Source organism: Nannobrachium achirus (assembly GCF_963921795.1).
Source record: "Nannobrachium achirus genome assembly, chromosome: 9".
NCBI classification, from domain to species: Eukaryota; Metazoa; Chordata; class Actinopteri; order Myctophiformes; family Myctophidae; genus Nannobrachium; species Nannobrachium achirus.
The window spans coordinates 41,845,914-41,872,832 of NC_137818.1; the positions used below are offsets into that span (position 1 = coordinate 41,845,914).

The 26,919-nt window shown below is 44.4% G+C and overlaps 1 protein-coding gene across 2 annotated transcripts; it reads left to right on the forward strand.

Annotated features, from left to right (window-relative positions):
- The first annotated feature begins 1,916 nt into the window (after positions 1 to 1,916).
- Positions 1,917 to 21,597, forward strand: LOC308291512 (protein FAM110A). 2 transcript variants are annotated; one of them, XM_080733541.1, is made up of 3 exons: positions 1,917 to 2,173; positions 16,726 to 17,132; positions 17,823 to 21,596. In XM_080733541.1, the coding sequence occupies exon 3, from the start codon at positions 17,842 to 17,844 to the stop codon at positions 19,312 to 19,314; it is 1,473 nt and encodes a 490-aa protein (XP_080589667.1). In that variant the 5' UTR covers positions 1,917 to 2,173; positions 16,726 to 17,132; positions 17,823 to 17,841; the 3' UTR covers positions 19,315 to 21,596. The 2 variants fall into 2 exon arrangements, with proteins under 2 accessions (XP_080589667.1, XP_080589668.1); XM_080733542.1 differs by lacking the exon at positions 16,726 to 17,132 and having other exon boundaries at positions 17,823 to 21,597.
- Positions 21,598 to 26,919: the final 5,322 nt, after the last annotated feature.

The window sequence follows — 26,919 nt, forward strand, 5'->3', positions numbered from 1 at the left end:
TTAGCTTCAGCGCGTGCACACTTGTTTTTTAGCGCGTGTGTGTGTGTATGTTCTACCACAGTGAGGCCAGTCCGGTGGCACCCCACCCTGCTTGGCTCCTTTTGGAGCTGTGTGGAACACACGCTCCCTATACGTGGCCGTGTGTGTGGGTCTCCGTCCGTCCGTCCGTCCGTCCGTCCGTCCGTCCGTCCGTCCGAGTCTGTAGCCTCAAAGTTTGGCACGCTACTCCTCCCACAGTTTTTGCACCACACACTCGCGCCATATGTCAAATACTCGGGAATCGTGTGCTAGTAACTTGCTAAGAGAAAGGTTCTATAGTTTAATTGATATTAATTTATTAGTGAATTAATTTTCCCCATTGACTTATAATGGGAATTGCAAAAACTCACATTCAAGTATTTTTCTCTCGTAAACCATAGGAGCTACAGTTTCAAACCTCGGAGAGGAGATTCATAATGATTTTAAGAATGAATCCAAAAATAATTACATCACTCGGCCTCATGGTGGCGCTATAACGGCCCACTTTGCGTTTTGCGCCAGGATAGATTTTCCGCCATCTTGAATTTTCTCCAAAACACACTTTTTGCACCTTTTCCTACATATTTTCTTCAAATGTCACAAAAATCGGTACACATGATCCTGGGTGACCAGAGAGGTGCTACACACACACACACACACACACACACACACACACACACACACACACACACACACACACACAGCTCCACTTCGAACAGAGGTTCGATTTTTTAAATAAGCACCCATTTATATGTTTGGACTGCAAGGGAACAAGTGTAGCTCAGCCCCACTGTGCAGGAAGAGACCAAACCATTAATTCACATACACTAACAACTGGACAACCGTTGCACGCACGCACATGTGTGCGCGCACATACACATAAGACATATGCAACCAAAAGGGGACCACTTTAAAATCAACAGTCAGGATTTTACAGATAGTACAGATATAGGTATAACCCATCATCACTTCTCTCTCGGACTGGTGTCTGTCTTTACTGGCCAGAATGACGGGAAATCCTCGACCACACCTGCCTCACAATGACATTCCCTCAACCTCATCAGCACCTTTTAAAGTTTTGATGCGACTCGCTTTGCTATGTTATTATATCACTTCCTCCCCCGGAGTTTAGGAAGTGATGACGAGATACTGGACTCTGCAGTGAATCACTTGTTTTTACGGCATGGCAAGAGGCTAGCCGTCTTTTAGGGAGCGCCAGTCTGCCTCTGTGTGTCCCAAGCTACGTTCGCAGACCGCTGGACCTAGCCTAGCTCAGCTAGACAATCCACCCATGTTAAAACAACTGCAGTTAGTTAGCTGCATTAGTATATAGTCTGGCCAAGCCAGGCTACGCTGGACCCACTCGTTGTGCCTCCAATGTGTGTTTTTCACACGTTTTACACTTTTTGAAATATCTAACTTGAATTGTTTTATAATGGAAGTCGATGGAGGTCAGATCAGGCTGAAATCTTGCGAAACCTCTGGAGTCATACTTATGTCACTGAGTGACTGAGGTCGCAGGCTGGCCACATGAAGTCTGAGGACCACAATGGAGCCACCTTCACCCTCACAATGTATCTCTAGGGAAAGTAATGTCTTTTACCGTTTGTTCTAAGAGCCTGACAGAAATCGTCCAGTCATTGTCTGCATTCTTTGTCTGTCAGCTATTGAAAACACCTTCATGACACAGAGCTAAAGCATGGGGGGGAAAGTGTCAGGAAAGTCGGGTGACTGTGTGGGAAACATCCTGCTTCTGCTGCCTAGAAACAGTCTTCCTGATTGCAGAGAAGAGGTAGGTTGAAGGGGTGGGGCTTAACCAAGCAGTGGGAGGGGCATGGGTGACTGAGGGAGAGAGAGACTCAGGTTTGTGTTCATTTCTCTTGATACATAAATGTGCGTGCGCTCACAGCGGCACGTTCATTCTCACACATAGCAGCTGAAAGCATCCAGTGCGAGCTCTGCTCTCGTAGCTGTGTCACCGTTACAGACACCTTGTGCTTTGCTACTCCGTGACAAGAGATTCAACACAGCGCACAGAAGTCAGTCAGAACGCCACGGGCTTGCCGGTGTGTGAGCGTTTTCTCCTGTTCCAGAATTCAGGGATGCCAACTTAGCATTCCGCTGCTGCCTAAAACAAGCACTTGCATCAGTAAACGTAAGTAAAACGTGCGTTCCATCTTCCATGCTGTGTGCACAGATGTGTGAATGGCCTGTGGTGTGTAGACTGTGGGTGTTGTGTGTGTACTTATACGGGAGTGTGTTTGTTTCTCGGCCAGGGAACAAGTCGGCACAGTTTTAAAGTTCATCTACACTAAAAGTGTTGTTCATACCTCAGAGGGTATTTTCTACCCACAGACACTGTAGCTTTCTGTGATAAATAGTTTTTTTCCCCCTCTCTCTTGCTGTGTATAAACAAGTAAAGCTAATAAAATGTGTCCTTCTTGCGAGCGCCAGCTATCTCCGTTTCTCTCTCCTCCTCTCTCTCTCTCTCTCTCTCTCTCTCTCTCTCATAGCTCTTACAGTATCTCTGCTTCCTTGTCCCAGTGTGTGAGCCGGAATGTTTCAATTCTAAAAATACTGGTCTTGATTATGACATTTGGCAGCTCCAATCCAACACTATTCTCTCTCTCTCTCTCTTTGTCTCTCTCTCTCTCACTCTCTCTCTCTCTCTCTCTCTCTCTCTCTCTCTCTCTCTGCCTGTCTCATATTGTAATAGAGGTTGAGAAGTTGCAGGGTTGGCAGGCAGGCTATGTGGCTCGGAAAAGAGAAAGTATAATTGAACAAACAGATTTCATTTCGGGGAGGGAGTGTTTGAAAGTGTTATAATCTGGCTGCCGGCGTTTTGGTTTTATCGCACTGCCAGCTCGCTAAAGGTCAGCGAGAACTAATCAACATACATCTGATGTATTGCGTTTGTAAGCATTATTTTGTTATTGTATCTGTGTGTGTGTGTGTGTGTGTAGGTGGGGGAGCATAGTGCACCAAGCCTTTGGCTAAAACAAACAGAAACTCACACACACACCCTCCCTCACACACATACTTTGAACTGTGAGAGGCCCTCTGTAAGCATAAAGGTTATGGGAGTTAATAATTTGACTCTTAAACTAGACTGTTCTGTGTGTACATTCGATTCATACATGCATTCATCTACACGCACGTGTGTGTGTGACTATTCATGTGCGTTTCTGGGGACCTTGTATTCAGGCCAGCAGTGTGGTCTAGCCATGGAGGCGACTCGGCCTCTCTCTCACCACCAGCGTGTCTGTGTGAGCTGCAGTTGGCTGTGGCTCTCTCTCTCTGTGTGTGTGTGTGTGTGTGTGTGTGTGTGTGTGTGTTGTGTGTGCGCGTGTGCGCGCGTGCGTGCGTGATTGCATGTCTGTGTGTCTTTGGTATGTGCTGGTACGGGAGGGTATTCTTTTCTCATTTAGGCTATTTCCTATTTTCCTTCCCAATCTCTGGTGTTGCGGCAGAGGGATCTCTGTGTGTGTGTGTGTGTGTGTGTGTGTGTGTGTGTGTGTGTGTGTTGCATTTGTGTGTGTCTTGTCTTTTTGCATCAGTATATCTCTAGGCGTTTGCCTTCATGTGCATGTAATGCCCCTGCATGTCCCTGTAGGTATGTGTATGTGTGTGTGTATGTGTATGTGTATGTGTATGTGTATGTGTGTGTGTATGTGAGAGACGGACCTGCCAGTGTTACCTAACACGTTAGCTTCAGTGCAGTGAGGCGTGCAGAGCAGAGCCCAGAGAGCGAGTGGCCTCCAGCCATGGATGTAGGAACAATTCAGCAGCCTCCAAAACCATAACCAGAATTATTTCCATCATCAGCAGAAAACACTGCGCTAAACGAGTCGTTTCACCATGGAGCCCCTGTGACTGAGAGTAGTTTGAACAACCGAGTTCTCTCCCAAAGATGTACGTATATTTATCTAACGCAAAGAAAGGAGCCAGGGGCGTCACACCAAATTCTGGGCCCTGGGTACATGGATTCTCTGTGGGGCCCCTGTGCTTTAACTATTGAAAAATAGCAGATATACAAGCTCACAGCGCGGCACCGAGTGCCGCGCTGCGAGCTTGTAGATCTGCTATTTTTGAAAAATCATGAAAATCTTTGAATATTTCAAATCCTTGAATGTTTCTATGTCAGTGGAGCTCAAACCGTTTCATGTGAAGGACCCCCAAAATTATATGTATTTGGCCACGGAACCCCATCTCAAAATATTGAGTTCCAGGGACCCCCCAGAAGCAAAATTTGAGTTACAAATGTTCGCTTAAAAAAATACATATATTCAAAGATTTGCACACATTTTCACGACTTTTCAAAAATAGCAGATCTACAAGCTCGCCTTCGCTGGCAGGGGGAAATGGCAACGGATTATTTGCTGAATATAGCGATTTCGTTTCTGTCCGAAGTTGCCTTAGTTGGTATTATGTTCTAAAATCCAATTATAACCACTAATAACACCATAATAGCCTGGCGGTCAACTGTGAAGACACAGCTTGGTGCACATGCCTTTTCTTTTCTTTTTTACACCAAATATTGGAACTTTTTAGTAAGTAGACGGATGAAGGAATAGGTCAAAGGAGACATTATTAAAATGTGTTGTTTAAAACGGTGGTTCTCAACCTTTTCAGGCGGTGACCCCCAAAATAATCACATTTTAACTGGGGACCGCCCCACCCTACGAGCACTAAGAGCGGAGGCATAACATTTTGTATAACACGGTTCTATTGTGAAAATAGCAGATCGGCTATTTTCACAATTTCTGCCTCTAATATTTGACAATTTGGCCAATGTTCAATTAGTCACTTTAGAGGTATTAGAAAGTCCTTAAATTATCACTCAATGTGCGGACTGCGAATAGTCGAATACCCTCGATCACTTAAACTTTGTTGGTTTGTTTTAGAGATGTTACCGATCAATCGGCAATGGATCGGATCGGGCCGATCAAAGTGTGATCGGCGATAATCGGTGGTTTAGATCAAAAGGTAAATTATCCGATCCGATCGGTGCATCCGATCAACCAGCCGTTCAGTATGCCCACTTGAGGCCATTTTGGGGTATTGATTTCCACAGTGCTGAAGGAATAATTAGTTACTGCTATGATAATAAATACATAGTAATGCTGGTAAATAACTATAAGGCAAATATATAAATGAATTCATGAGTGAATTAATTAAAGTTAAAACATTAACATTTAGAAAATATAAATAATATATAAATAATAACTTGATCGGATCGCTGATTGATCGGTATCGGGTGATCAAACTTTTGTGATCGGTGCTCGGTGATCGGTTCCAAAAAACCTGATCGGACCATCCCTAGTTTGTTTACTGTTGAGTGAGAAAACAATGTTTCACATTAAGTTAATCATCTGGGGACCCCTCCAAAATAATTTGGGGACCCCCCTGGGGTCCCGACCCACAGGTTGAGAACCACTGGTTTCAAACCTGCAACAGACAGATGTTGTATTTGAGGAAATGCTGTTAAATCTACTTATATCTGGTTTTATTCTATTATCTGTTTGGCTTATATGAACAAATGATATGCCAGAAAGTGTTTGTCTGAGCTAAATGGGTTTAAGCTTCTTCCCGTGGGGACACCAGACCACCTGCCTTCTACTGATTACCTACTCGCTCAACTCCCTGTCACACACACGCAAACACACACAAATACACAAATTGAACATACAGTATGCAGACACACTCGGGAATATAGGCACAAAAGGCAAAAACAATATTTTGCTGCAGCTGTGATAAAGGAATTGTATTGAACTGACATACTCACACACAGACACGCACATATCGTCTCTTAAATCATATATAGATGCACACACTCACATACTCTTTTCTTTCTAGCATGCACACTTGCAGAACACTATTGTGTGTGTGCGCAGACACAAACACACATTCAGTCTGACTTATGCACTCGCTGGACGCCCCAATGGGTGTAAATGTGCATTTGTCTGTGGGAGAGTTTGTTTCCCCGAGGCCGCAGACCCAGACAGTGATGGGATGGAGGTAGACAAGGGGGTTATGGGGATGAAGAGTGATGGAGAGAGACAGGAAAGGGAACGAGAGACGGGGAGGAGCGGTAGATATGGGGGGATGGGCAGACAAAAACAGGCCTGATGCTGAAACAACTGTCTGCTTATTCTCCTCCAACAGTTGAATTTACAGTTGACTAACTCCTGTAGACTAGAGAGAGAGCGCGCGTGTGTGTGTATGTGTGCGCGCGTTTTTAGAAATAACAGTTGCATAACATCGTAGCTTAGACAGTAGACACTTCCTTCACGCGTCACAGTCACAATTTCGGCCTGGTCATGAGAAGTTATTACTACCCAGTGAGTGAAACTGGCCAAGAACAACTCTGTTGACCCTGTGCCGTCGGGCCAGTTTGAGTCCTATCTAAATGATGTTATCTGGCGTGGTAACATGTCATTAGGTCCAACACCCTTTGGATCGACCACCAAACTCTAACCCAAACCCTAATCCTAACCTCAGTAAAACTATGTCCAACTCTAACCCTAACCCTAAACCTAACCTCAGTAACCGTGACGCGGGTGATTATCTAACCTGCCGACGCTCGCGGGTGATTATCTAACCTGCCGACGCTGTTCGACCCAATGGGAGTTCGACCTATGGGGCAGTCCCCATCTGGCGTTTCTCCTCCTGGACCACTCTGTCTTCATCAGCCCCGGTGGAGCCTCCTCTGGCTGTTATCCACTTAAGCCCAAGTAATGTTTACTTTGTTGTATGATGAATACAGTGAAAATAGCCGATCTGCCGTAGTGCCGTATTCACACTTTGTGGAGTTTTTTTCCCTAAAGAGGGGTGCCAGGTTGAAAGTTGTTAAGATATAAGCTCGATAACATTTTGAACTCCCAAGACTTGGTCGATTATGGCGAAAGGGAAAACATGTGCCCCAATGGCCGTCTGGGTTCGATGGGTTGGGGCTCTCGCTGCCCTTTCGTAATGTCACAGGTTTGAATCCCGCCTGGGGCTCCTTTCTTTTTGCATGATTTTCTGCATCTGATATCATTTTAGGTTGTGACTAAGCAGCTGCCCTCGGAAATGTCTAGCACATAACCTCAGTGATGGATAGATTGTGGACTGTGGTTCTTTGTTCTGAGCTGTGGTTCTATAGAACATTTAATAACGTGGCTGTGCGCTGTAGCCATTGTGTGAAGCCTCTCAAAGGCAGGCTGTTGCCAGCGTTGGTGGTGAGCAATGTGTCGTGAGCGAAACGCGTAGGAGTCTGGGACCCAAAATAGACCAAAACATACCCACACAAGGTGAGGGCACTGTAAAACCCTGTGAGCCAGCAACACTCACACACACATACACACACAGTCGGGCAAAGACACCAGCTGAGTGTGTTTGTTTGTTTGGCTGGCTGTGTCACACGTTTCCTGTGGTGAAACCCCCCCACACACACACCATGGTGAACCTGAGAAACTTCCGCTGACCTTAACCTTCACCTCCACCCCCCCTCCTCTCTACATTGTAAAACCCTTATGGGTCCTTCGGTTCGGTTACCATTTAAGAGTGAAATTAACACTGAGGATTTTACTGAGTGCTGGGCACTGAAGTGATTTTTCCTTTAAAAAGAGCATTGGTATTTTTGTAATACTCTGACTTTCCACAGTGATCTCACCTCTTGCTCAACATTGTGCCTTCCTGGATTTGGACAGATTTATTTTCATGTGCGTGTGTGTGCATGACACACCTTTTTGCCTGAGGACATTGAATTTGATGATCTGTACGTAGAAGATGACGTTGATGATCAGTAAGTGTTTTGCAATAAAATAAAGAAACCTCCGTCAAGGCATTAACCCATGTAGGCCTAGAATTATTGAATGCTTTAACCAGTGAAAAATAGCAGATATACAAGCTCACAGCGCGGCACCGAGTGCCGCACTGCGAGCTTGTAGATCTGCTATTTTTGAATAATTCGTGAAAATGTGTGCAAATCTTTGAATATATGTATTTTCAAAGCGAACGTTTGTAACTCAATTATAGACTCGGGTCAAAATTCTAATTTTCCTGATTTTTCAAAAATAGCAGATCTATGCTGTGAGCTTGTATATCTGCTATTTTTCAATAGTTAAAGCACAAAATAATGATTGGAAATGGGTTTTTGTAGAGATGGAAGTTGGAAGATGTTTTTCATTGTTGAAGGTTAGTTAGGGAGTAGGAGGCGTCCCTGTATCGTCTCCTGTATCAGTTAGCATACCAAGGCCACTGGCCACTAATATCACTGTGTGTGTCTATCTCTCTCACACACACACTCTCACACTAGGGGTGGGCGATATGGTGATAATTATCGTTGAGACGATACAATGTCTCCACGATATGCTTTTCAGAGGTATCGTATATATTGTGATACAATTGATGGAGCCTTGTAAAAAAAATCCTGTTTAATCGTTAATACAGAGATTCATTGCAGAATTCAATATAAACCTGCATTTTGGTCTAAATCAGTAGTTCTCAAACTTTAAAATGTCAAGGTCTCCACTTTACTCTGACAGTATACAAATGAACGGGTCCATTTGGTTTCATTTGTATACTGTCAGAGTTACATACTTGTAAAGTTCAATTTAGACCTCCCAAAAGGAACCCAGAGAGTCTTGTTTTTGTCAAGTAACTTGAAAAATAACCATAAAAACCAACGTGAAAAAGAATCTTGATAAAATCGTGTATCGTGATACAGCTTGGAAAAATATTGTGATATCACTCACCCCTATCTCACACACACACACACACACACACACACACACACACACACACTCGCTCATTTTCTACTCCACTCACTGTTTGTAGCCTCAGATCTGATTCTTTCTGTGGATTATAATTTTCTTTTGAAAATGAGTTTTGTTTATTTTTCCCCTGTTGCCTCTCTCTCTTCTGCTTATCTCCTTTACTGTCTCATGTGCTGTGTTCTCTCTCTCTTTATCTCTCTCGACCCTAAACCACCTCACATACTCACACACAGATGATTTTCCCCATTCACCTCACGTGTTGCTGTTTGTACCATTCTGTCGCTCAGTAACTATGCGATAGATATTACTGGAGCAAGCAAGTCATAGCCTTTCCCCTGTAATTAGGGCCGGCTAACTGACTGCCTGACTCACCACACACACAGTCAGCTGTGGTAGTACGGCCCCCCACCCCCCACCCTCTCCCAAGCTCTGTCCACATGCTTCCCGGGCCTGGAGGAAATGTAGCACAGCACGTGCTATGTACATAAACATGGAAACCCGTTTTACATGCAAACGTATGTGTCTTTAGTGGTCAGTAGGGGTGTCTTCTAAAAATCGACGAATCGACGCGTCGTTTTAAGCCCCGGGAATCGACGCCAATTGTTTGAGTCGAAGCGAAAATATATATTTTTTTATATCACCAGTTATAGCCTACTACTGCCAGTACTGCGGTGCACTGCTGGACTGGTGTGGTGTCATGTACTTCCAATGAGAAGTAGCAATTGGCGAACAGTTATTTATTGTCTCGCACCAGCGTCGGGTTGAAAGTGAGACGGAACGGCCAGAACGGTTCAGAACCGCCGCTTCGTTAAAACATTCAGAGCCGGGACAGTGTTCCGTTAAGAGGAGGAAGCACGCTGTCAAAATCCCATATTAAATAACCTGCCACAGCACAAACTCCACGAAGTAGTAAACAATCTTCTGAAGTCAAATTAACATACACAAGTGTAGGCTACAAGTTACATTTTCTAATTAAAGTGCTTCTGAATTGTTCCAGTGTTGTAATCCATGATGAATGATTGTGTTTCGCTGTGTTTGCGTCCATGACATGTCCACACTCCTGGCTCAAGCGGGAGCTGTGCCTCCACCTTTTTATGATCAGTTTCTGAATTGAATCCGTTCTCGACACTGACTCATTACTCTGTCAGTGCTCTGTGTCCCGCGACTGCGGACTGGATCCCATCGTTCATTTAAAAGAGCCGTTCAAGAGAGCGGAATCGTTCGCGAATGTCTCATCTCTACTGCACGCTGCAGACAGTGCAGAGAGACGGGGCAGAGTTGAAACAGCGGAGATGTTTTATTTGTTTTAACGGTGTGTTATAACTCTATGGTTGTACACTGCTATGCAGATAACATTTGTGCTCGCGCACCGATATCACCGAAAACACTGTGTATTCAATTCATCTCTTAATGTATTATTCTATTATGTTGACGTGGTTTAAAGCAACACTTTTTTTTACTTTTTTTTTTACACAAAGTAGACTATAAAACGATTCGTCGACGCGTCGGATTAACCCCCGCGACTCGAATCGACTTCATAAATCCTGTGTCGAAGACAGCCCTAGTGGTCAGTCAATTCAGCTGTTATTACCCTGAGCCCGACCAATACCAGATTTTGGGTTCTGATCCCGATTTTGGATAGTCCTGCACAAGTAACTGACTACTGATGTTTTGACCAGTATTTTTGGTCAAAGTGCAAATTTTAATCAATTTGAAAAACTTTGATTTGATTAAGGTTTTGTGAAGACTTTTGAAAGGCATTCCCAAGATAGCTATGCAAGGTTTAGAGTGGTTAAAAATTGGCATGCTGATCATGCATCAAACAATGGCTGACATATCGGCCAGATATATACCGGTACCTTATTGATTTTCTAGCATTTTCACGCATTATGTGTCACAGACACGCACAAGCACTTGCTCTCGCACCACAATGCCACTCTCTCTCTCTCTCTCCTTTTCTATTATATCTCTCCCTTCCTCGCTCTCTCTAGAGATCATGAGCTATATCATTATGTGCTAATAAGGTGGTTGGAGACGGAGAGAGCCGCGTCGTTTCATAATAATACCATGGTTACCATAGTTTCATGCTAATCTAACCGCCACAGTTTCCATGCTAGAAGAGCAACGGTAATTCCACAGCTCTCTGTGCCTCTCGTTGGCCTTTTTATTTATTTATTTTGATCCCATCAGAGACACAGGCTATATTACCCTTAACTAGACAGAATGACTGACAGACATGGGCCGACAGACTGAAAGAAAATGACAGTGAGACAGACTGGCAGCCTGGTGTACGGTTAGGAAAACAAGAAGAGTAGATGGGCCAGTAGCTGGCTCAGGGCTGTTTTGGTTTCCAGTAGGAAGTTATTCCTATCCCTTACACACACATGCACACCCATTGGTTTCGCAAACTGTTGGGGATGTTGCATTTATGTTACATTACATCCACATCGCCTTACTCTTCAGCTTTAGTCAAATCTAAATGGGAACACTTGTCCCCAAATGTGGCCTATGTCAGGAAAACATGCACAGACATGCACACGATTGTCAGGTCACTCTACTGTCCAGTGTCCACTCTATATTCATAGCTCACTGGGGTATCACAGTCGTTTGCACATCGTTTGCAGCAGTCCTAGAGATGCTTTCTGAATGCTATAGACTTGGACAGGCTGACATTGACTGACAATAGATAGTGCAACAGGATTAGGACTACTGTACAGTATCTGTAGATGGCCGTGTTTGCATTCAGAGTGCTCTTCTCAATACAGTATGTAAATGGTCCTCATTACATCCTCTCTTCTCAATGTTGTATCGTCATTATGTTAATTAAGCCATTCATTTGTCAATCACTGGTTCTCAAAGTGGGGTCCAGGGGGTTTCTGGGGTCCAGGGGTTTCAGGGTGTCGCCAGAAAAAAATAAACTGTTTATAACAAGCTTTATAAGGCTGGGACTTTAACTGATTAATTGCGATTAATTAATTACAGAAAATTAACACGATTAAAAAAATTAACGCATTTTAATCACACTTAGTTTTTGCACCACATAACCTTCAGTTTCGGGTATACCGATCATAGCGATGCACCAACCAAGAAGAGACAACAAACGCAAAGGGAGAAGTAGCTGATCAGAGAGCTTAAACAATTTAAAAAACTCACTCATTGATTCACGCGTACAACAAAATGTGTTTTACTTGAAAAAAATGCATCTCATGTCAAATATCGATGTGCGATTAAAATGCGATTAATTAATCACTGAGCCTGTAATTAATTAGATTAACATTTTTAATCGCATCCCGGCCAGCCCTAATTTCCAGCTATAGCTGATCTATGCTATAGCACATTGTGACACCTATTGTCTATTTTCAAATGTATTTATAAGTGTTGATGAATCTTCTCTCATGGGGGTTGTCTCCCTGGTGCAAACTCTTTTAAAATAAACAGATATCAATTTGGGGGTTAACCCCTGGACCCCACTTTGAGAACGTTAACATGTTTGAGAGAGAACCACTTGTAACTGTAAATTATCTATCCTATCTTTTGACATGGTGATAGCGCTGTTTCTAGATGGGGTTTGTGATTCTAAAATGTAGTCTGAATTGGGTTTACCTTTTTTATTGACAATGTTTTGTCCACCCCACTGCTTTTCTAAGTTCTGTCTGCCTCTTCTCACATCTTCCTTTACCCCTCCCTCTCTCCCTCTCTCCCTCTCCATTCAGCATCCCCTTATGGGATCCATGGCTGGACAGTTGGGTTCAACAAAGTAACAAAGACAGGAAATAAAGAGTGGATCATAGGATTAGAACTATCGGCAGAGATGTATTTTGTGTGTGTGTCTGTGTGTGTAACCCTGTTTTGTTATGGTGAACAGGAGAGATTACCCATTATTACCTTAACAATAGACTTGCTTTGTGTCTGTGTGATTGGAGCCAGTATAGTTATTATGTGTGGAGGTGTGACAGAGGGTTGCTGTACGTTAACAGCGCTGGAACCGTTAAATGAGCTTATGAGTTCTGTTCTGGGGGTGGAGGCCGGGCAATGCCCATTTCTTACCAGTATCCCTGCAGTGCATAATTGCCTGAATGTGTTTGTCTCAACCAACTCAGAAAAAACGTGGACATATTTTGAGAAATTTATTTTTATTTGAGTCAAATGGGGTCTAAAATAATCAAAGAAACTCACTAAAATGAGGATGTATCTCAAGAAATTGATCTTTGACATTAGACTAGTCTAAGCCATTTTTCAGGCAGCTCAATTGGAATCCGATAATATTTTAAGAATTGGCCCTATTTCCACGATGGGTCTGAAATAGTCTCAGCCTGGACATGGATAATGACAAGGCACATGAGGTGTTTGAGGTTTCTATGACTGGCGTTTCCTCTGGGCAGCAGTCAACCCTGTGTCTGGTCAAGCTATCATGCTCCAACCACGTGACGGGGCCCGTTTCAACCCGGTCCACTCCAGTGTCCTCCTAACAACAGGCTCTTAGAACACAAATTGTGAGCACAGAACTACAAATAAAATGTGGACTTCGGTGTCAAGTTCCACAGATGATATTTATATTTAATGGTGGGATATGAAAAGAAACAACTATGTTCTATTATCCAAACTCTGGATGCTAATAGCTATAATTTTGACCCTTCAGTAAGTCGGAGAGCATGCGGCTACAGGCTCAAAGCTGTCTATTGTGTTATTTTCAGCAGCAGTCCACTGTATGACATCACAGCCTGGGGATATCTTGAGTCCCAGTGGTCAGCTTGTGGTCTTTCTTCAGCTCTGGTCTTCTCTGTGGTGTTATGACTTTGTACACTGGCAGCCGTGGCAGACCTCTCATGTATCCAAGGAGTACAAACCGTTCCTTTGATAGCTGGAGTAGAAGTGTAAAAGTATTAACAAGAACTTGTTTGTGACAAAATTAAACTACATTTCCATTTCCTGAAAATAACAGTTTGGGATGTACACCCAACAGCGACGATATTCATGAGTGAGCAACAGGGAAGGTCCTATACCATGTTTTTCCGAGTACTTAATTTTGAGTACTCAACAATACCAAGTACCGATATGAGTACTTTTTGGTTTAGTTGAATAACCACTTATTTTACCCCCTTTCTCTTCGAATGTTTTGGTATCAGGTCAGAGTATCGGGACATTTTCCAAGTACGGAGAACAAGTAGAGTATCGGGCTTGATACAAGAAACCCTAGTGAGCAATGGATATCAGTTGACACCAGTTAATATACTGTGTGTGTTCTGTGATGTGTATATGCGTAGGTTTAAAATAAAAGCCCTGTTAATAATAAACTCCAGTGACACATGCATGCATGCATATAGTCCCAAGTTTGTGTGTTATCTATTTAAAGCTCAAGCATTCAGGTTTGTGTGTGTCTCTCTGTGTACATAATACATATGACTGTCGGGCAGAAACCTTGTATCTCCAAGTTTCAAATGTGTATGTTTTTTGGGTAAATTATAGCCCTAATTCATCATACAAAAGTGTTGCATAAAACAAGTAGTGAAAATAGCAGATCTACAAGCACACACAACGCCTCGCGATGCGAGGCATTGTGTGCTTGTAGATTGGCTATTTTCATATAATGAATATGTTGATATAATGACAGAAAAGGAATGTTTTGAACATACAAGGTTTCCACCCGACAACGACGATAGAGTGCATGCATGAACTCTTGCCTTTGCATGCTTGATGAGTCAACCTGGCCCCACACTGTCATAGTGCAACCATTCAATCCAGCAATAATGTCATCACTTCTTCTAAATCCCAGTCTGTGTGAAATAGTGGTGACATTCTGCCTTCCTGTAAACAACAGCCCAACCTGACAGTATCCAATCTTTCCAATCTATACTTGATATCTCCTGAGTTTTTCCATTCACGCTTCTAGGCGTTTCCTCTGCATTCACACCACGCTTTATAATGGTGTTTTTGTGTAATCTGCGTTATGCCCCACATAATATATTCCTTGGAGGTCTTGTTTCTAGTTTGGCAACACTGGGGCTTGATACACTGCTTGTCTGTGTGCAATGTTTTGTTTAGTTTTTTTGTGTGTCTAGTAAATCTGGTTGATATATAAGCTTGTGTATATCACATTGTCAAAGTGAAAGCAAGTGTGTGTGTGTGTGTGTGTGTGTGTGTGTTTGTATCTTTATACAAGTTTTACAGGATTGGAACAAGTGAGCAAGAGAAGAAGAGAGGGAGAAATGATGGGGGGAAACAGGGTCACATGCTGAGAGGGAATGAAGAAGACTGTAAAAAGACTGATTAAAAATGTGCGGATGGATATGGTGATGATGATGGTATGAGAGGGAGAGAGAGAGGGAGAGACCTAACTGTGTGTGATGTAACTTAGTGTGTGAAGGTGTAAACGGAAGGAGGGGAGAAAAGAGAATTAAGAGTGCTGAACACTGGTTTTGGGGGGGGGGGTGATTATTGTTTTTCAACTCCTTTGAAGGCAAGGATGAAGAGAGGAAAAGAAGGCTTGGAGAGGGAGAGAGGGCAAGTCTGAACAGAGTTCTCAATTCACTGGAAATTAAACGATGCTGTGTGTGTGTGTGTGTGTGTGTGTGTGTGTGTGTGTGTGTGTGTGTGTGTGTGTGTGTGTGTGTGTGTGTGTGTGTGTGTGTGTGTGTGTGTGTGTGTGTGTGTGTGTGTGTGTGTGTGTGTGTGTGTGTGTGTGTGTGTGTGTGTGTGTGTTGAGAGAAATTCTATTCTCTACCTCTATTGTCTCTCTCTGTGGGGGGCTGGGGGTATTGCGTTCTAATATCTCTCTACACAGTGTGATATATGGTCTCATCTTCTCAACAACTGGGAGCCCAAAAATCCAAGTTGTGCATTTTGTTGTTTTATTGATCACAGTGAGGTTTAAAACCAGCAATAATTGCTGTGATTTCATCTAATTCAACTCTGAAAACGTACACCACACTCCTACAGTAATTCTGCTGTGTAGGTTTCATAAAGAAGGTTTTGGTAAATAGCTAAGTAAACAGTGCTAATGTCATTCTGTGTGTACTACGTGTACCAAGGTTCAATAGTTGTCTGTGTACTAAAATGTATAGCATTAATTTAACTCTGAGTGACAAATGGACCTAATTCTAATTGTACTGTGTATACTAGGGTTATTATTCACCAAGTAAAACAGGCAAACATTTACAGTGGAAACATTTATGAATAAATAAAGAATTGTGTGATTTTTCACCCACTGGTTTAGTCAGCCTAGGCTAAGAGCCTAACATGGAAATGTGAGGTTTGAACAAGGTTTTATTCTAGGACAGTGATCCTCTATTGTCAACTCTGCCCACACTTTGTCCCACCTTCTGTTGCCCAACGTTGTATTGCAGGTTTTAAGAAAATGTCGTCACAATGTTTTCTTAAGACCCCACTGAGCTTGATGCAAGTCAATGTAAGACATTGCAGCTGTTTCACCCATTACCCCTCCTCTATTTCAACACCCCCCTCTCCTTTCTCTCTTTCTCTCCGTTACCCCCTTCCCTTTCTCCCTTTCAAAGAATTTCATTTGAATGAAAATCCCCAGTCCCGGTGTTTTGTTGTCGGTGGGGGGAGGGGCGCCATTGGTCTGCATCCCTCTGCAGTGAGCCAATGGCTATGTGGCTCCTGCCCACCGGCCCTCCCCCTAGCCCGCTGCGAGGCACGCGATTGGTTGCCCGCGGTGCGGGTGGAGTCAAACACAGTATTAAACCCCTGTCCTGTCTGCTCCACTTCACTGTAGAAGAGAAGTCCCGTCTGTTTGACACAGAGTCTGTGTGGGCGCGTGTGTGTTGTGTGTGTATGCGTGTGAGTGTGCATGCTTTTCGCAAAGTGGGAGTCGAGAGACGTACAAACGCAGACGGAGAGAGGGAGATAACATCAGGATGGAACTATTTGTGTCAGCTCTTCGTGTGTAACTGACTTGGACTTTTCCATCTCTTTGTTGAACCCTCTTCAGGAGGAGCTGCCTGCCGGTGTTCTGCGTAGGAGACGTGACCGACAGACAGACGGGGGACCAGGCATAATAAAGGGACAGAGAGGCACTTTCTCTCTGGATGTTATCATCGCCCAGCCTGCTGGACTGGAGGGCTCAGTGACTATCTGACCGGTCAATCCGTATCAGTCGACCAGATCTGTGTTCTGGTCTCTCTGTGTTGACCACTGACCCACACAGGGATATAACCTCTTTGCCTGGGGGTCACCACCGAGCTAATAGAGGAGGCCCAGCCGGGCCTGGTGTGGAATTTGACCCTGACCGACCCCTTCCCACGAGCACCCTTTCACTGAGCCGGACTGGGAAGAGAAAGAGGATAAAGGAAGAGACTGGGAGAAAAAGAAGAGGAGTGAAGAGCAGTGGACTAACCGGTAAGGAAGTTAAAGGAGCTCTGGGACCAAGGGAGAGAGGCAAGGGGGGAGAGGGGGAAGAGAGAATACAAAAGATCTATTTCTTAAGCTTAGTAAGGACATTGGTTGTCCATTACAGCCCCCACCTCTCTCTCTCTCTGTTGGTCCTTCAGTCTGCTACTGTTTCTTATCCGCCTTCTTCCTTTCTTGTCTGTGCTGCTCACATGCTCATCCTGCATCTCATGTTTTTAGATGTTGACAACCAGAACACATTTGCTCCTCTTGTTTATGCTCCTCTGAGTCGCGCAGAGTCCAACTTTTTCCTGCTAGATAATTGTCACTGTGCGTCACAGGACAGTCAAAATATAAAAATTAATGGTTATGGATACAACAATAGTGCTCTATTTCACTCTTCTTTCCTCTCCTCTTCTATGAGGCAGTATTATGTTTTGTATAGACGGGTTTCTTGTTTACAAACATTGAGACTAAATGCACAGGTGACTGTATCATGTAATCAATTCCGTCCAATCCCCAAACCTGTTGTTTTGGGGAGTGCTGGTTTCATTGGCTAATTTTGGTACCGACCTGCGCACACATCTAGTTCTTATCAGTGTAACGTGGACCAGAAACCCGTCCATATAACTCCAAGGAGACAACCGGCTGACTGTTTTGACTAACTCTTTTCTCTTTCTCTCTCTCTCCTCTCCCCAGACACCTTCCTGCACCCATAATGCCGGTGGAGACTTTGCGGCCCTCGGACGGCCGGCTGCCCGGCGGTGTCCACTTCGCCTACGCCATGCCCTTCCGCATCCTGAACAAGGGCCCGGAATACTTCCGTAGGTCCATGGCAGAGCCCTGCTCCCGCAAGCTCAGTGCCGTGGAGCGCCTGGAGGCGGACAAGGCCAAGTACGTGAAGAGCCAGCAGGTAGCGCTCACCCGGCAGGCCCCCGTCAAGCCGCCCATCATCCGCAAGCCCCTGCTGTCGCCGGGGATGATGCTACAGTGTCGAATCAGCACACCGCCGGCACGCAAGGTGCCCCGGCGGCCCGGAGACACAGAGAACGGGGACGGAGGCAGAGAGGGGCTGGGAGGTGGGAGGAGAGGACCGGCTCTCAACCTGGAGATCCTGAACAACCTGATCAATAACGTATGCGACGGACCGGCGCCGTCTCCACAGTCCCCCGTCCCCTCCTCGCCCTCCTCCTCTTCTTCCCCTTCGGCCTCCTCCCCTTCGTCGGGGGCCAAGAGCATCGGCAGCAGCCTGTCAGCCGAGCAGGAGAGTGGAGCCCGCTTCCTCAACAACCACAAGCCTTCGAACCTCGCTACGGCCAACTCCTCGTCCACCTCCTCCTGCACCTCCTCGCCGCTCAACAACACCAACAGCAACAGCCTCCAGGTGCCTCAAGCGGAGGTCAGCCGCCGGCCGCCCCCTGTCCCGGCCCGGGCGCCCCGTTTCGGGGTCCCGCTGCCCTACAGCTCCCCTAACCAGGTGACGGTGCGGAGGGTGGACGTGCGGCCCCAAGCTGACCTGAGGAAGCCCCCGAGGCTTCAGCTCCAGCCGCAGGTCAAGCCACGGCAGACGGCCCAGCCCCAGGTGGCCCAGCCCCAGGCCCCGCCCAACCCTCATTCGCCTCCTCCAACTCAGCAGAACCAAGCCCAGCCGCAGTCTCACCCTCACGCTGCCCCCCAGCCCCTGCCTGCTTCGCCCCCCTCCTACCTGCCTCCCAGCCCCATGCTAGTCCGAGCGGGGCTGATTCCCCCGGCCTCTCCCGCCTTCACCCGCCTCTCCAACGCCAGCTCCAGGGGCTCCCGCAAGCACCCGTCGCTGCACCGCTCCAAGTCGGACCTGAGCGACCGCTACTCGCGCGCCACGGCCGACCTCGAACGCTTCTTCAACTACTGCGGCCTGGACCCCGGCGAGGTGGAAGGCATGGGCGGCGTGGAGCGCTTCACCAGGGCCAACTCGGACATTGTCTCTGTCTCCAAGCTGCGCAGCGTCAGCACGCCCAGCTCCGAGTGCGGGGATGGAGCAGGGGACCGGGTCAGGGAGGACGGGGACGAGGATGACGAGGACGCGCTCCCAAGGGCCAACGAACGGGTGCCCTACGGCATCTCTGTCATCGAGAGGAACGCCCGTGTCATCAAGTGGCTGTACGGCATCCGCCAGGCACGGGACACTAGCAGCGCCGTCTCTAACGTTTAAACTTCCCGGGACTGTGGATATGAGCGAGGACATGGGACGGGTTACGGACCCTCAAAAAAAAGACAGGACTTTGAAGGAGAGGTACTGGAGTGATACCCAGACAGACTCTCGCCACTTAAGGTTTCTTATTTATTGAATAATCCCCCAGGCCATTGAGGGGCTAGTCTTTGATATATATATAAATATATTTTTCTCAGTGTGTGTATATATATATAGAAATATGTTCATCCGAAAAAGTGAAGCTAATTGTCCATATGTTCATCTTCTGCTGCCTTATAACATGTTTCTGCATACTACAGTACAGTGGTTGATAGTTTATGTTGCCTGTGAAGCAGAAGAACATCTTTAGGAGGGAATCATAGTCGCAGAAGTTGTTTTATTTTATCTGGGCTGCAAGTCAGGACTGCTTCCCTTTGGAGACAAAAAGGGATGATGGACGCATTTCCCTCACGTTTAGACACACTAGTAGAAGAACATGCGTACTCGCAAGCAATAATGGAGCAAATTCTGAGGATGATGACTGATGAAGGTGTGTTGCGGTTCCTCTTATTAAGGTACTAAGTGTGCATGTGTGCGTGCGCGTGTGTCTGTGTGCACGTGTGCGTGGGTACCAGAGAGCTACGTGCTTCTCAAAGCAAGCAGGGGTGGAGGCTAGAGACTGTATAATGTGTGTGAGTGTCAAGCGTGCCGGCAGGACCACCACATTGATACTGTGAACATTCACCAAGAAAATCTTCCATAAACACATTTTTTGTATTTAAAAAAAAACACACGTTGGCTTTAAGACTGTTATTATACGATATGTCAGCATGTACGTTTATTGTGTATATTTTGGTTTTGTGATCTCAACACAGTAAAGTACTCGGTGTTACTTTATCCAGTCTGAGAATGTACAAATGGACCCTTACAGGTTCATTTCGATACGTTTGTACACTCTCAGAGTTAAAGGTGCTGTAATTGATATGTTTTGGTTAAAACAGTCATCATTACGCATAGTGTTCATTTCAGTTTAGACACTAGTGTAGTTTTAGCGATGATTACTATTGGGAACATAGAGCTAACAATTATTTTAACCAAAAGAATGTCACTTACAACACCTATATATTAAGACCGAGGATTTTACATTGAGTAAAGCACAAGTGTTGAACACCCCACACACATACAGATTGACGTTTCCATTCACACAGGTGTACTGTAACGGCTCCTGTCATTGACTACGGTGTCACCGTCGAATACAAAGGTTGGTTTGCATTTGTACTCGAGAGTGTGTGTACAAATGTAACCGAATGGACATGCACATTTGTACACACTCTGAGTTAACCATAATCATGGTTCAGTGAGGTTGCTGCAGTCAAAGGCCTCTCTCTGGTCAAGCAGAGCAGACATGTTTACTACGTCCAGTATGCCTGGGCAGGGATAAGCTAGCGGCGTCATGTGATCCAGAATGATGAGTGATGAGGGGAAGCTTGAAGAAGTAAGTGTTGCATGATAAAGAGACGCTGATTTGTGTTCTGGAAACAAGAGAGGGAGATGAAAGGATAACGAGTGAAGCTACAGTACATGTTTAAGAGCCTAAAGGAAATGTCTCAGGAAGTTGTCTAACTGGGCATGCTGTTGAAAATGGACCAATATTTTTTTTGGACAACTATTGTACAGAATCGAATCATTGTTCTTAAAGTGCAATCTGACCGTATTTTATTATGAATACTTTATATGTGAACACAATAAATCAGGAGTGTTGGTTTAACTCTTTGTTTAATTTAAGTCAAATTAACACTCCATTTTTTTTACTGTGCATGAGAATACAAAGTAAAACACACACTAACACACAACCAATCTATATACACGGACACACACGACACACATGCATCCACAGGTGTGTTTAAAATACGATAATACTGACCTGTGTGTGTCCATATGCGCCCGTTCTGTGTGGGGAGGTACACAAAGGAAGTGAGACTGTTTATTTATTTGGCTTCCTGTTTGCCACCGTGGAAGCAAGAGAGAGCCCCCCCCCCTTCACGAGACCAAATTCTACACCGCAAAACGTGCGTTCGTGCACTATCTTTTCAACTTTAAAGACCATTGTGGTCAAGGGACTCTGCATGTTATCTGTCATTTTGTTTCACATACACAAACATCACTTCGCAGTGAAGCCAGGAGGGAGTAAACCACACTGATCAAAGGGTGCTGTTGAATCCAGCCCTGTACGCCCAAAGAACCGTCAGAGTCATGAGAGATCCAAAATGCTGCAACGTGGTGTCTTTTAAATAACAATAAAGAATTTTCCTTCAACCGAAAAAGTATTCTCTTGGGACTTTTTTTTTTCCTCCTTCATTTGTTTTTGATACAATCATCGCCAGTGACTTTAAAGTAAGCTACCCTTAACTTGTTTTAATGACAAATTGTATTTTAAGTCATTGTATTGTATTTAAATGGCACTTCTACAGTGGTTGGAGGTGGTCTCTATCTTCTATTGAGAAATGTAGACCCAGGTGTTGGGTAGGCCTAAGAATTGTAGATAAGTAGTACTGCCTAAAGTGCAACATCTTTCCTGGCAAAGAAAGCAGATATTCTGTCTGGAAGAGTGGGCAAAGTTTCTGACTATTGTCTGCCAGATAATCCATAATCAACATACTATGTAACTTACAAGTGACCTGCTACAAGTGACCTGCTTGTGTCTGTGTTGTGGGTCTTGCATGTGGCTATAACCAGCCTCTGAATTTCTGCCCTGATTTGGGAGTATACAGGAAGTGCCCTCTGCCAAGTCCCGGCTTATAATAGGAAGTCTGGTAGCGGTCCAGAGTGGCAGACGCAGGTGTCTGGCCCGTCTAGTCTAATTCCAACATCTTTTTCTGATGCACTGTGGTTTCGCTCTGCCGCTTGTTTTTGTTTTCTTTTAGTGTTCTTACGAGGCTCCATCTGGTACATTATTTTAGATGACAGAATGTGGACGCATGCGCACCACTTGGCCTCCACAGTAAAAACCTCAGTGTTCATTTATCCATTTGCAAACTCAACACTCAGAAGCTGCAATCTGCAACGTATTTTAATGAATACAAATGCATTTCAACCAATCTTAGAGTAGGTTAATTCAATATAACTAATTGTGTAATGTGTACATCTGCAGTGGTTGGTCTCCCTACCCTTCCATTGAGAAATAGACCCTGGTAGGGCATACTGGTTTGTAAGTAGTGCTGCCTGAAGCTCATAGGAAGCAGGGCTATCCAGCTGTTGCATTCAAATGAACAAGCACGCACAGTCGCGCACACACACACACACACACACACACACACACACACACACACACACACACTGTAGAACCATATTGTCCAAAACGGGGGTTCTCAAACCTTAGGCTGTGACCCCCAAAATAAACATATTTGAACTGGGGACCCCCACCCTTACAAGCACTTGGAATTGTAGGTATTACATTTAATGTGACTCGGTTCCACAAATATTGTGAAAATAGCAGATCTACATGCTCACGCTGAGCATGTAGATTGGCTATTTTCACAATGTTCGCCTCTTGTTTACTTAATATTTGACAGTTTGGTATTAAAAAGTCTGCTTCACAGGCAAAAGGTCTTGAAAGTCCTTAAATTGTCACTTTAGAAATGTGCAGATACCATGTATACACTTGATTGATTGATTGATTGATTGAAGACTTTATTAGAAGTTTGCATAGGAAAGGGTACAGTTTCGTGACGGTACAGTTCACTGGTACAAGGTCTACTAAAAGGAGATCCATGAAAAGACTAAGCTTATTTCCACTGGAAACCATTGAAGTATCTCATATAACATTGAATGACAGACAAATAGAACACAGTACTATGCAGTAGATATGTAAAGAAAAACAAAAAAGAAAACAGTAAGTCTAAACAAGCAGTATATACAAAGAAGGGGCAGGGGAGGGTAGGGTTGGGCTAGGTTCATTTTTTTTGTGTTGGTTTGTTTACCATTGAGTGAGAAAAAAATTACATTTGGGAAACCACAAAATAATTTGGGGACCCCACTTTGAAAACCAGTTTGAAAACCACTGGTCTAAAAGGTTGGGATGTAGTGGAACCCCCCACAACCCACCCCTATGCTTGTGCTCCTGGGACCCACTTTATTTGACGACTCAATAAAAACACATCTCCATGAAAGCTGTGGTTTGGGGGAGCAGCTGTGTGGTGTGATAGGAGGATGGTTAGAGTGGTGAGGAGGAGTAAATTGGCTGCTCAAAGTCTAGTCATCAATATGTATTGATATAATATAGGCTACTGTGTTTCACAAACCATCCAATGTGCTTGGAATAGAATACATTTTCATATAGACATAACGCAAGCACAGATTCTAAATAGTCCTGTGCAATGTCAATATACAATTTTATAGTTTAGGCAATCATTTCATGATGTTACCTTCAGATTAGACTCATATAGGTAGACGTCTAGACGAGATCTGAGATCCCCGCCTACCGATAAACCTGGTGACTAAATTCAATTAGATTTCCTTAGATGTAACTGTAGGCAGAGATCTCCAATTGGTTTGCGAAACTACCTTCAGATAAGCTCACCAGGTAGTTTAGAGCAGTGGTTCCCAAACTTCTTAGCTCAAGACCCAAAAGAGAAATTTTCCCGGGACCCAAACTAGTGAAAATAGCCGATCTACAAGCTTGTAGAATGTAGATCGTCTTATTTTCAATACTTCTTAAACATTTGTTTTCTCATTTACGGAATTTCTTCGATTTTAATTTTATTTAGCATAAAATTACTTATCATTGCAGTTTTTTAAATCATGAACACTTTTGAAATAATTATAATTAAAAACAAAATGTAGGAAATAGAAAATTAAGGCACCCATAAAAATGTGTCCGTGACCCACATATTGTTCCCGACCCAGTGTTTTGGAACCAGTGATTTAGAGCCTCCAGAGTTTAGTAGTTTTTGGATGCTTGTAAATTCCGTGGGTGTTTGATGGTGGACTGTGGCAGGCTCTTTAATGAGGAATCAAACAGATAAATATTGTCATCTGGAGGCCAGGGCTGTGCGTCACAATCACAGCCACCAGACATCACGGACAGCTTTGATGAATTGCCAACAGAACAGCAGCAACACTCTACTACTGCTTAGAATTCTGGGCCATGTCACTTTGGTCCTCCGATATTTATTAAATAATGACATCTATAAATGATGGCATCTTTGAGGGCATTCATGCATGGGCCCAGAGCCCTTGAAATCTAGAAATAAAAGTTTTGCGCTGCTTTAGTGCCTGTGGCTGACAGAGAGGAGAGATGAGAGATTGTGGGTCTCCTATCTAGGGATGGGACGATACGCGATGTTATCGTTTATCGGGATACAAAACACTCACCATAATCGTATCGTGGAGATTTCATTTATCGTGATATCGTCCTCTGTCATGAACTGGGATCAATTCACCTTTTATTTGACAAGCTGCATATCCAGTACCACTTAAACCCTCTATATTTGTTAAAAGGTACTTAAAATATACGTACTTAATACAATCTTTTTTTCACTCTCTACCAAATGTCTTTGCCAAAAAATAGCTGATGTACAAGCTCACAACGCGTCGCGATGCAACGCATTGTGAGCTTGTAGATCTGCTATTTTTTGGCAAATGTTCCGCCCCAAGATAATGAATTTTGATTATCGCGATAATATCGTAAATCGCGATTTCTTTTGTCACAATAATCAGGATATGAAATGTTCATATCGTCCCATCTCTACTCCTATCTATATGCAGTAGATGCCAAATGCATTATGCTAAAACGAAGCAGAGGATAAGCCCCTAGAGAAAGAGGTGGGTGGAAGGTGATAGAACAGGGGAGGTGAGGTAGACAAGGGTGACACAATATAGGTCTAGAGATGACTGAGACAGTAGGGAGAGCGAGAAAGAGACGGCAGAGAAAGGGAGAGGGAGATAACAGTAACAGTGCTTCTGCTGCATATCAATAAGCTAGGTGCCAGCTCTCATTAGAGGAGCAGACATCTTCAGCCTTGGGAGCAGCTGGGCTTTATTTTGGGTGCAACACCTCTTGAGCGCACCTTGTGTCCAATACCAAGCCAGTCCATGGCAGTCCTACTAACTACACCTTCCCCTTTACTTTATATTCAATACAGGTCCACTTCCATTTAGATTCTAGATGGATTTTCTTCAAAAAACTAAACTTTACGACTGCCATGGGATTCAACCCAATTAACTGGAAATGAATTGCAGCTCTCGACATAACATAATGGATTGTCTTGAGAGTGAGTTGTTCCCAGTGCAGGAAATCAGAGGCAAAACCTGTTTTTTTGTTTTATCAGAAACACTTGGCACCAATTCACCTTGTCCGACATCTGGCAAGATGCCAAACATTTCCAAGTTATAATTCCTGGGCCTACTTCACTGCAGCAGGCACTAGCAGCAGAATAATGTTATCTAACTAATCAGTCGGCAACAGGAGTATTCAGTCATTTTCATCCAGCCTTCATCCAACTGTTATTTAAGCCCCAGCAGACGCAGCAGACCTGTGTGTGTGTTGCTGTTCCCTGAAGTGGACAAACAGTGTATTTCATGGATAAGATCTGTTATGCTGTGGTTTCCCTGCGGATAGAAAAGTCAGACATTTCAAGAATCATCTCTGTCTCTATCTCTGTCCCTCTTTCTCACTCTGACTCTCCCTCTTATCCAAGGGTCTTCAACGTTTTCAGGCCAAGGACCCCTTAGCTGAGAGAGAGATGAAGCAGGGACCCCCTCTACATATTGTTTAAATGTGTGGTGGAGATTCTCATCGATTTCATAGACTTGTTTGACACTTAACCACTTAAATCGTCGATACTTAGTAAACTTGACCTTTCACTCTGTACTTGGTCTGCTCTTTCTTACCTGTACACACCAAACCTATTTGCCAAAAATTGCCGATCTACAAGCGAGGCGTTGAGAGCTTATAGATCTGCTATTTTTGAGAGAGAAGGATTTGGCGGCCCCCCTGTAGTAACTCTGAGGAACCCCTAGGAGTCCCGGACCCCCTGTTGAAGACCCCTGCTCTTATCCATTTGTAACTCAGCGAGGGTACAAATGGAACTAAATTCATCGATTTGGTTCATTTGTAGATTTTGTACACTCTTTGAGTTAAATTCTAACAGAGGATTTGATTGTGCATCTATGAACCATTCCTTCTCTGCTTTCATTCCATTCCTCTCTATCGGTCAGTGTATCTAGCCCTGTGGTAAACTCACTCTCACCACAGAGGCTGGCCATACACCCTACAGAGATCAGCTGGGCTCTGGCTGTGTGTCAGAGAATGCACACGCACATGTGTACAGACACACTCACGCACGCACACACACTGAGTTTTTGTTGCCTGCATTGGTCTTGCGTTTTAGACTAGGGTCTGTCAACAGTTTCGACCAGCTCTCAAACTGCAAAAGTTTGTTTTTCATTTTGAGACTCTGTCTGACAGCCTTAAGCCCTGTGCTCCTGCCATGCCAGAACAATGGAGCTATCACCACATAAACAATGACTTGGAATCTTCTTTTGTGTGTTATAGTGTTTTGTTTTTGAGCGGTGCAAAACCACTCCTACATTTCACTTTGTGTGTACGAGCACGGATCTCCATGT

Bases quoted from the DNA above. Each gene is read 5' to 3' on its own strand.
- LOC308291512 (XM_080733542.1), top strand. From the start codon at position 17,842: ATGCCGGTGGAGACTTTGCGGCCCTCGGACGGCCGGCTGCCCGGCGGT.